The 11,133-nt window shown below is 39.3% G+C and overlaps 1 protein-coding gene across 1 annotated transcript in view; it reads left to right on the forward strand.

Moving 5' to 3' along the window:
* The window catches only part of LOC106518702 (mitochondrial import inner membrane translocase subunit TIM16), a 118,004-nt gene that overhangs the window by 31,603 nt on the left and 75,268 nt on the right, over positions 1–11,133 (forward strand). The window contains exons 8-9 of the mRNA XM_014010088.1: positions 3,464–3,547; positions 4,666–4,748. Coding sequence (XP_013865542.1) covers positions 3,464–3,547; positions 4,666–4,748 — 167 coding nt within the window. The remainder of the gene's footprint in view (positions 1–3,463; positions 3,548–4,665; positions 4,749–11,133) is intronic.

An 11,133-nucleotide genomic window follows, 5' to 3' on the forward strand; every position in this document is an offset into this window, starting at 1 on the left:
TGTGTGTGTGTGTGTGTGTGTGTGTGTGTGTGTGTGTATGTATGTGTGTGTGTGTGTGTGTCTTTAAACACTCAAACTGCTAGCCAGGAATATGATTCAGCATGTGGCTCCTAAAAGCAGCGCCTCTGTTTCACAGGCACTAAGCAGTTTAAAATAGTCTGAGCTCAACTTGTTCCTAGTTTGGTCCGAATGCCAGAAAATTCTCCTGACCCTGGAAGGAAATCAGCCAGTGGTACTGGTGATGAACTGCTCAGTGGCAATGAATTCTTATTTTGTTTACGCCGCTCCAGCTGCGGCCGACCGGCTCTCCTGCATGGACTTAATAAGGCTCGGTTACCTGCATCAGACGTACAAGTAGACTGCAGAATAAAAAATGGCTCCCCGTCATGCCTGGTGTGTTTATTCAGTTCAGGACTTATTGTCAACTGTGTCAGGGCTTTGGAGGTTTTTGTAAATCCTCCTAATGGAAAAAATCTTTTGGGAGCGCACCAGGAGCTAGAAAACATCTGTTTAACAAACACACGGTATCAGTTAAAATTCAGCTTTGGACAAAGACGTATCATCCCAAAGAGAGGTGCACAAGTGGAAGTGCACATATGATGTTATTATTGCGTGGATGTGTAGCACACTAATACTAAGCTCCTTCAAGGCTGATCACAATAAAATTAATTTGAACCACCAGTATAGCTCACATATACTGGTATGTATTTTAGGTATTTCACTGACCGGAACAGTTCCCACACAGGAGTCTTGGCTTAAGTTCTACGTTTCGAGAAAACCACAAAACTTGTTTTATTGTCTTATTTCTTTGGATTTAATTTATACCTCAACATAGTTTACAAGCTTTCTTATTTGTCCTGAAACTTAAATAAGAAGATATTAACGGATGTTATGTCAACATGTGTGAGTGCAAAGCAGAAGTAAATATTTAGCATAAACTTTGAATTGCCATAAAGTTAGATTTTTAGGTTTAAGTCATTTATATATGCATTAATATCCATTTGCACATTTTTTGTGAGGATTATGTTTCTTTACACACAGACTCCAAATAAAGTTCCTTCAGTTTCAGTATATTATGATGAGTTTACCTTTCATTTGTAATAAAAATAGATTGTTCAATTTATCTGCACTCTCACCAGTAACAATAAATTTATCTAAGGAGTAATTCCTTGACAATGCTTCATATTACTGGGTTTATTTGCACATGAGAACTTTATTTAGGCTTTTAACAAAGAGAGCTTTCAGGGTAAAATCTGTTTAATGTCCACTCAAACTGTTTTAAACATCTGCAGTTTCACATACAACTCCGCATTGTTTGGAAAATGTCGTGGTTCTGCTGCTTGTATGAAAGCTGATTACGTCTGCTCTTTGTTGTGACTTCCTAAAGTCTTATATAAAGCTTCACTGAAAACCTGCTGAGGAAACTACTGATGCAACTTCAACCCCATTCGATAGTGCAGGCGAAAAAAAATAAACTGTCTGAGAAGAACTAAGATGGTTTATGTTAATGCATTTTTATTAGTTATTAATTAGTTCCTAATTTGTGGTTAAACATAATGATAAAACATGTGAGTACAGCCTCTGGTCACCATGACACCATTCCCAATTTATCTTTACTAAATAAACAGGATTATTGAGTTTAATAAACTGATGCATAATACTTAGCTCAACTCAATGCATGCTCTTAAGGTAATCTGATTCTATTCAGTCAAAATTGTATGTTTTCTTTTTAAATTGTAAGCCTTTGATCTTCCATTAATATTTGCCCACAAATCACTTGAGAATTATTCATTTGCAGCCGTGTCCAGACTGAATGGGCTTTATGAGAACATGAGTTTTTATGCTCTTAGTCCCTCATCTTAAAAATCTAAAGAGTTTTTGTTATGTCAGCACATACTTACAAAGATAACATACTATTATAGCACCCTGTGGAGAAGGGAGTGAACTCGTAAAATTCCTTCGCACTAAAATAAATAAAACATGCAGCAGCCCAACTGGCTAAAACAAGAACCTCATCCCTCCATCTTCTTCCATCAAGAAAGCTGCTGTTCCTGGATCAAGCTAACACTTCGTGTCTCATTCGTTGTGCTCATGGATGAAAATAAGTAGCACCTGGGGAGGATTTGGGAGCAATGAAGCGCTCGCTCAATACAAAATTGAGAAAACCACATCCTCTGTTTCTCCCTATTTAGCATTTTGTTCTCAACCCCCTAGACTGGGACTGTGGAGACTTTAGAAAAGAGATGAGAAGAAGTTTGGTTTGAGTTATTAATAACAGGACCTACGTGTTGCTTCCTCCAAACATGTGCAAATCTGTCAAATTGAATTTAATCACTCTCCGTGGCTCTGTTTCCATCCTTAGACTGTAGATGCAGATTTAGCAAAGTTCCCAGCAAACTCACTGAGTCAGGTCCCAGTTACTGTAAAACCTACAGTAAATTCAGGGGTGCAATACTGCAGCTTAAAACCTCCCCCATTTGTTTTCATAGTTTGTTGTTTCTGTGGACAGTTAACGGTTACACAACAATCAGTCTGCACACTCTGGAGATAAACTCACAAAACCAGCTTTTGTCTACTTGGCCTCCACAACCACTGTTTCTTCAACTTATTGTGGTTATAAAACAGACAACAGTAATTTTGGGAGACAAAGTGGGATTAGGGGCTAACGGCTCATGTTCCGTGGAAATTTCGTTGCCATCCCCAAGCCTTATGGGCTAGCTCAGTGCAACTCAACCAGTAAGATGCTGCTCTGAGATGTGACATTGTTACCTGTCCTAAAAAAACATGCAGAAAATGAGAAATATGTGTTTTACTTCTTGACAACTACAGAACAATTGCTCATCCGAAAGTCGTGTTCATCTCGCTTTGCTGTTTTTGTTCCCAGTTACTGTGGACACTTGCACATTGATGGAAAAGCACAATGCATACTGAATTCCATTCAAATGCATGAACTTTTGCACTCGAGTTTGTTGTTTTTTCCACGCATTCCTCTCATTTCAACACTCCCGTTTGTTTTTAGTTACTACCTTTGACAACGTGTGTCGTTTGTGTTTGAAGACCACTAATTAAACCCCACCTGATGGTGTTGTTTTGACATATATTCGCCATGGCAGCAGAGTAAGAAAGGGCTCAGTAGTGTGTCAGTTGGTAAACCAAGATAGACTCGAGGCAGAAGTCACCCGTTCTGATCCATCAACAGTAACAGGCACTCCTTTCATGGGACATGTCCTGTTCTGTTTAACCACAGGGATGACAGGCACCTGGGAATTTTGTCTGTCTTTCTTCTATCTCTGTCTTTTTCTCCTCTCTGCACATTGTTAACGCATCACTCGCCTCATTAGCTGAGCTATACCTAAAGATTAGGTTCTGCTTGGATAATCTCCGAAAAACATTTACCTATAATGTCTTCCTGTCATGTTGCAGAGCTGATTCATATGTTTGTTTTATATTATTTGTCCCACAGAGTGCCAAGTGCCTTCAGAACAACAAGGATTCTCGTATCCAGTGGGCAAAAGACGACCGCTTAGTGACAACTGGCTTTGATACGGTGAGAACTTCTCAAAAAAACTTGTTATAATAAAGTGGACTGTCTGGTTTTTCAGAGGTGGTTTCATACATACATTTTCATTTAGAGCTGGGCAATATGTCTGAGAGATGAATCACAGTATATGTGTTAGATATTTCTCGATGTCAATAATTATTCATTAGTTTTTGTTTTGAAATAAGGACCAGGTGCCTCATTTATAAAGGACTACGTAGAATTCATACTAACAGTGAACGTATGGCCAAAAGGTTAAAATAACATACGCCAAAAAAATTCAGATTTACAAAACCGTGCACACACACACTTTCAAGCAATTTCCCCTTATAGATCACAGCTGCACCTCAGAGTTTGCACACAAGGTCCCACCTCAGGTTCTGCCCTCCACACTGCCCAACCATAAGCAGTCAATGCGAAGTGCCTCATGCATGGTAAGGTGTACTTAAATGAGTCAGCTGATCAATGTCAAAAAAAGCGATTGGCCGACTGCTGCGTGCGTGCGCTGTTATCTGTGGTTGACCAGAGGAAGACACGTAGTAAAGAATAAATTGAACTGGCATCAATAAAGGAAGGGCTGTTGTTTTTGCTGTTGCATATTGAGGACTTGAAGATTGTGACCCTTAATTATTAGATTTTTCAGTGCCTAATTTTTATTGTCAAAGTGTACTGTTATTTTTTTCATAATTTTTTTAAAGTAAGAGACCTCATTATACTTTTATTCCAAAAGAGTGCTTCATAGTTGCTGTTTTGATTACACACTCAATGACCACTTTATTAGGTTCACCTGTTAACACAAATAGCTAGCTGACCAATCACATGGCAGCAACTCAGTGCATTTAGACGTGATGAAGTTCGATGAACTTTCCTGAAGATCAGCAGTTTCTAAAAATGTCCATCCTCCACCTATAACCATGCCACTTTTAAAGTCGTCTAAATCCCCTTTCTGGTGCTCAGCTTGAACTTCAGCAAGTCATCTTCACCACATCTGCATGCCTAAATGCATTGAACCACTGCTAATTAGCTATTTTTGTAAACGAACAGTTGAACAAGTGTTCCCAATAAATGTGGAAGTATGAATTTCGGCCTTCCTGTGATTCCTCCGTCTTGTTTTTGTGAATGAGCAGATGCGTAGTCGTGAGGTGAGACTTTGGGACAGCAGGAAGCTGAGCTCTTCAATCGGCACAGTGTCTCTTGGTACTTCCAATGGGTGAGTCCTGTATTGGTTTGTAACCATCACCCCCAGTTCAAAAACTGACCTTTCTGCACTTTAATGTCCATGCGTCAGTGAGAGTTCTTGTTTGACAGCACAAAGTGTGTCTCTATGTAATTTTGTGTTTCATTATACAGAATATGTGTGTAATGTATGTGTGTGAAATAAAGTGTGGCAGGCCTTCACACACTGTGATTGAACAGTTATATGGACCTCCCAGAGTTCTATGTCTTTCTACATTCCTGCCGTTTCCTGGGTCAGACACACACACACCATGCACACACACAGCCCACTGACTTGTGTCTCTGCTGAGATGAGGCTGTATGAGTGCGCGTCCTTCTGTCCATGGCTTCTGCAGAGAGTCGGGAAACGGCAGCAGACACACTGACACCTCTCCTCAGAGCTCAGCGCTCGTCATTTCTTCAGTCGCTCAGTTTATTTTTCCTAACACGGCTGCTGAAGACCGGAGAGCAGGAGCATGGCGGGCTTCCAGAGAGGGGAGGAATGAAAGGATGGAGGAGTGGAGTGAGGGGCAGAAGGGGTGGGAGAGAGGAATATTTGTCAGGTCCAGTTCATGCATTTTAGTGCTGTTATAAACAGGCCAGCAGGCCAAGGTTTTACAAACTTTTGCCAGCCAGATTTTGTCAGGCCACGCATTGTGTTGTGGTGGATTAAGTGAGTTCATTGTGATTTTTTTTTCTTAAAATAAAAAGGCACTCTTGTATACAAATATTTGCTTCTGCATTGCATCACTAAAATAGGTCCAACACACCAGATTCCATATCAATATTTCGGTGTTTTAAACTGGGCAGATATAAATTTCTGGATCAAAAAATGCAAAATTTTAGATTGTAAATTCATCTAAATACTTCAAAATTGTTCTATTAGACTTTTTTTTTACAATTTACAAGATATTAAGGAGTTGACAAAGCTAGACGTCAATTTGTATTTCCATTTCTTCCTTTTGACTCAGGCAAACGGTTGCTTTCAGTCTGTTTCTGCAGTCATCACATTTTTTGGTGCTGTCATGCTTTTTATGAAAGTCAAGGCTGTATAATGCTGCACATTCCGATGTCACTTCTTATTACAAAAATATTTTTGGTGAAATTCATACCATATGTCTGGAAAAATCCTCTGGGTTGTCCTCTAAAGCCACAGAGGAAAGTGTTAATTGTCTAATTTTACAACAGAGTTGGCCTGTGGTGTCACTGCTTGTAGGCCGAGGAATGTTGAAGTTTACGAAGAGTGTGTAGCTGCCCGTTTCTGTTTGGGTGAGAATGGCACAACAACAGCGTGAGACTTTCTGGTCATCTGAAAACAAGTTAAGTCTTAATTTAGTACCACCTTGTTACTCACTCACTGTGCGGCATTCTGAATTTTCCTATTTCTAATCAAGAGGTAATTTATTAAATTGCAGATTGTGTAATGTGGTTTTGAATTTAAAGCTGCCCTGTGCGTTTTATCACTTGTTTATTTAAAACACAAGGATTTTCCGTTGGATGTAATTTCATGGGTGTGTGCACTCCCATCTGCTCTGCATCGGTTGTCCTGTTTTAAATCACCGCAGCCGTGCTATCATGTACTGAGGTGGTGTGTCAGAGAGCTATCACTCACAAGACCACATCACCAGATGCCTGCACATCATCATTGATATAATTGAAACAAGCAACCAGATATCAGATTAGATGATGCCATTTTCTGATTTTCTGTTCTTATTTCTTACTTTTCTGACTTGCATTAAGATGTCTGTAATAAAGCTTTTTTTTATTTTCTGCACATTGTGGAAAGGCTGGCTCCTTTCCTAATATCTTTAGATTGATTTTTTTATGACATTGCTAACTTGACAAATAGGGTGCAATAGTTTCTTTCAGTGGCAGTTATTCAGGTGAGAGCTGTAAATTATGGGGTTCCACAGGGATGTTCTCTTGGGCCATTAAACTTTTTATTCTAATGGTTTACATTATGGTATGCGCTTAATGCAGAAAAACTGTAATGTATGCAGTTGATTCCACATTATATATGTCATCATCAACAACAGAAGAATTAAATCTAAAACTGAGTTAGTTTTTTATTATGATTTATTCATTTAATTTAAAAACAAAACAAATTCACATACAAAAAAATACAAATCAAATAAAATGAAAGGTAGCAGAAAGAAGAAAAACTCTTAAATCTGGCCCTATTTAAAAAATATTAACAATAATAATTTCAAACAATAATAAAGTTCAATTAAAAAAAAAAACTTCAGCTCCTCAAACAGCAGCTCTTATAAATAAAAATTATACAATTTCATATTTCTTTAACAAATTCATTTTTATCATTCTTTTGAACAAAAATTGAGTTGAAATCCGCGGTGCAGTGGATCAATTCACATTAGTTTTATAAGTTGTGAAAATTAATATTATTGTTTTGGGGTCAAACATCAGACAAAAAAATCAAATTTTAAATTTAAGTGTATATTTTTGTTTATGTCTTGCTTTGAGTGTTTTGCATTCCTTCAAGGAAAGACAGTTTTTAATTACAAAAGATATAAAAGTTTTTTTTAAATAACATAAGATTAAAATATCATGTTGGGTCTGTCGTTTTAATCATAGTTCATTCAGTACTAAACTGAAATGGTAAAAGGGTGTTACAGTATATTTTACTTTTTCCTGCCGTCATGAGGCTGTCCTCAACTTCCCTTTGGACATGTTTTAATTCCTTATTTCTGGTTTATTGTCATGGTAGATTTTCCGTGGATAATTTAGTTTTTCGATCAGCCTCACATGGCTCTTGTTTATAACCAAGCAGCCATGGAAAACACTGTAATATAAAAAAAATACATTTATTTTGCCCTTTATCTATCCTTCCAACATATTCAATGCCATTCTACATAAATCAGGAAGCCATTTCCTCCCTGTCATTTTAGGCCTTGAGGTGCATTCAAAGATAGATATGTTATTTTTTTTTTTTGCCTGTTTATAATTAAATGGGCTGCAGTAAAAATGTTGTGTAATTGGAGCAGCGAGCTGGCTTGTATCAGGTTAGCAGCACTTGTCCACAATGTTCAGTAGGACTGTTTTCTTTGGAGGGTCACAACACAAAGAGGCCTGGTATCACGAGCCAGTTAGACGGGGCTGTGGGTGGAATATAATGTGGAAGGATAATAACCGAGGGGAAATGTTTACTTTTGGGGTTTAAAAGAGACCAAAAAGTGACGGATGGAGGGAGGACGATTCTAAGAGGGGCGTTTGAGCGATGGAAAGGTTACTATTACTGCAGGCCCATTTTCCATACAAGTTGCAGATCTGATCATTGGAGAAGAGAGTGGAACATTTGTGTTTCTCTCATATTCTCCCCTCTATAAAGCAGAATTATAATAATGAGTTTAATTAGGCCTCTAAACCTGCTGCAACCAGTGAACTTTACAACTGGGTATGATTGCAACCAGCTTGCTGTGTAAACGCCTAAAATGCCGAGATGGTTATCCATGCAGCACCACTTTTTAAGCAGCTACAAACTCATTCACAGTTAGCACGTCTAACTCTGGTTGATGTTTGCCTGTGTTCTGGCTTGTAATTATAGCTTAAAGCTGACAACCAGCCCTCCATGGGTCACATGGTTAAAATTCAGCATGACAAAATGGTAACCTCAAAATGGAAATTTCTGGTTTTGACCCCGTTAATTGTCCCCAGCCACTACTAATGCTCTTCTCTTCAGATCTTACACACACACACACACACGCGCGCGCGCACACACACACACACACATGTATCTTCTCTAACTTCTAATCATAACAAACCTTGACTTGGCTTTTTGCTAGCGAGAGGCTGATTAAAACAGATCACTGTGACCTGACGAGTGTCCAGGCTGTTGAGTGGAGAGGACAGAAGATGGTCCCAGGAGAGCCGGCCTCTCTGTTTTCCCGACCCGATCACAGGTTACACAAAGAACGTGCCCTCTGAGGTAAACCCCGCTGACAGCCTGAGCTGTCGGACGACGGAGAGGAGCTTGGAGGCGAGTGGAAGGGACTGCCCCAGGTGTGATGTTCATTCTTGCACTCCTCATCGACTTTCCACAACCTCTTTGCTTTTTGTTTTTTCTCTCCTTTTTGTTTTTGTAGGTTGGGTCGTGCCTTAGTAAGGCCCAGTTAGTGGGTGTAATTGAGCCGAGCTCTCTTTAATCAGATGAATGGAGAAAATACACAGACTTTTACAGAACAGTCCCCCTCTTTCACCCACCCTGGCCCAGTTTCTTTAAAATCAGTCCCAGATGAAGGCTTTCCTGTGGGGATTAGGTGCAGCTGCAGCACTGCTAACCATAACTAGACCCACCCCCCTCCCAAAAAAAATTCTCTTTCAGGATTTGAAATATAGTTGAACTTCATTTTCTATCTGACTTTCTAAGTAATAAAACTAAGCTTTCTTGTCGGGGGAAATGCTTACGGTGTCAGGGAAGGCAAAACTTCAATCCTTAGGTGATCCTCAGGGGTCGAGTCGATAGTTCAACTCCTGCGCCCCCTCTCCATGGCAACCGTGGGGGATGGGATTTGGCAAAGATGTGACCGCACACGCTCCGTCAGCGAACCTGAACTCAGTGTTCTGACTGTTGAAACATAGTGTCTGGAATCTGTTAGTCATTTGGGGTTTCACTTTGTGATTCAGTACGGAGGGACGTTGACCAGGAAAGGAGGATGAAAAGGGGTGGGAGGCAGCTTTGAAATCCCCTCGTATAATTTTTTAGAAAGAGATATTGTCTCCTTGTGAGCATTTATTGGCCTTTTATGGAAGACAGTTTATTACCCAACCATATTTTGTGCTGAAAGACGTTTTGATCGAACACCTTGCTATTACCCAGAAGACTAAATAATCTGTTATTCTAGTTTTATCATTTTTAAATTACAGCTGTAATTCTTCCATTAATCCTCAACTTACCCCCTTATACCAAAGTCTTGTGTGTTTCCCACTTTTCTTTTATCACTGCATAAATAAAATATAAGCAGGGAGCTTGGTTTTTTGATGGTGCAAGGGTCTGCAATTCAAATTAAGCTTTTTTTTTTTTTCAAAGAAAAACTTAACTGTGCAGAACTGTTAAAAAGCACATGGAAGTATGTGGAGCATTTGGCAGGGGACCTTCAATATAATTCACAGAGGGTTTTGATTTTATCCCGCAGGTATGTGCGCAGCACTCCGGGGATCAGAAGGACCCTTTTGTGTGAACTTACCACAGAGAGAAAAATATAAACTCCTTCCTCTTTCTTCTTCCATCCACCTTCAGTTTTCTTTGCTTTCTTCTCGTGTTTGGATTATAATTTTATGCAGCGAAAGCAGAGGATTATTGACTAAAGATGGTTGATTTGCAATACGTGGCAGCTAAGAATGTCTTAACGACTCAAAACAGGATAGCTTTTTTGGAAACCTCACACTGATCTGTCTCAGTTTCAAAGTTTGAGACTGAGTCAGACTTCACTTTCCATCATTAACAAAAACAGCAGCAGAGTTACACTTGCAGCTTTGGATGATGTTTTTTCTCTCCAACATCTGGTAAAAAGGTATTTTTTTTCTTTCACATCATCAAAAAAGTGTGCACATTTTTATTTGGGACCTTTGCCCAAGCAAAAGCCTTAACTTTACTTTGGCTCATTGCAGGTTTTTTCGGCACTTGTCTCAGTGTTCAATATAGTAAGATATCAAGGAGCTAAAGAGGAGACAGCACAGATTTTGTTCTTATATGTGAATTCAGAGTTCTTACATGAATAAAAACACACTTCTGCCTCATTTAACAGTACTGCTTTCTTAACTTTGTCTCCCATATCGCAGTATTTTCCCAGTATGTGTTTTAATTTAACTCCCTCTTTTTTCCCCCTTCCATATATCTTGCAGTGCTTGCACAAATGTTAAAAGACTCATGATTGTCCCTTTCATGGGAGTCAGGAACCATAGAGCTGCAGAGCTCCCGTTTTTAAATCATGCTTTGTTTTTGGACTCTGCTCACCTCTGGGCCGACTGCCACCACCTTTTTTTTTTTTGTTGCTGTGGTTAAAAAAAAGGAGTAAAATATTTGAATGATGGAGAGAAGTGTGTTTCTCATTAGTGGATGGTTTCCTCTGCCCCGCGCTCTGCCTACACCCATCCTGCAGGTCTGGCCTCAGCTGCTGCCTCTGGGACGGCTGCAGATTGGCAGCCAGTCGCTGCACACCTCCTAATCTTACAAAGAATAATGGACGTATGCAAGAGGAGAGACATAGAGACCGGAAATATGAACCAACAAAGACAGGATTGTGTAGTTCATCTGAACAGACACAATGAAAACATGTGAGCTTCCTTGAATTTTTTTAATAAAACAAAATTAAAATGAGTCACAGCTCCAACTTTCTGCCTTTTTAGCCTTAATTATTTAATCA

Source organism: Austrofundulus limnaeus, unplaced genomic scaffold (assembly GCF_001266775.1).
Source record: "Austrofundulus limnaeus strain Quisiro unplaced genomic scaffold, Austrofundulus_limnaeus-1.0 Scaffold65, whole genome shotgun sequence".
Taxonomy (NCBI): Eukaryota; Metazoa; Chordata; class Actinopteri; order Cyprinodontiformes; family Rivulidae; genus Austrofundulus; species Austrofundulus limnaeus.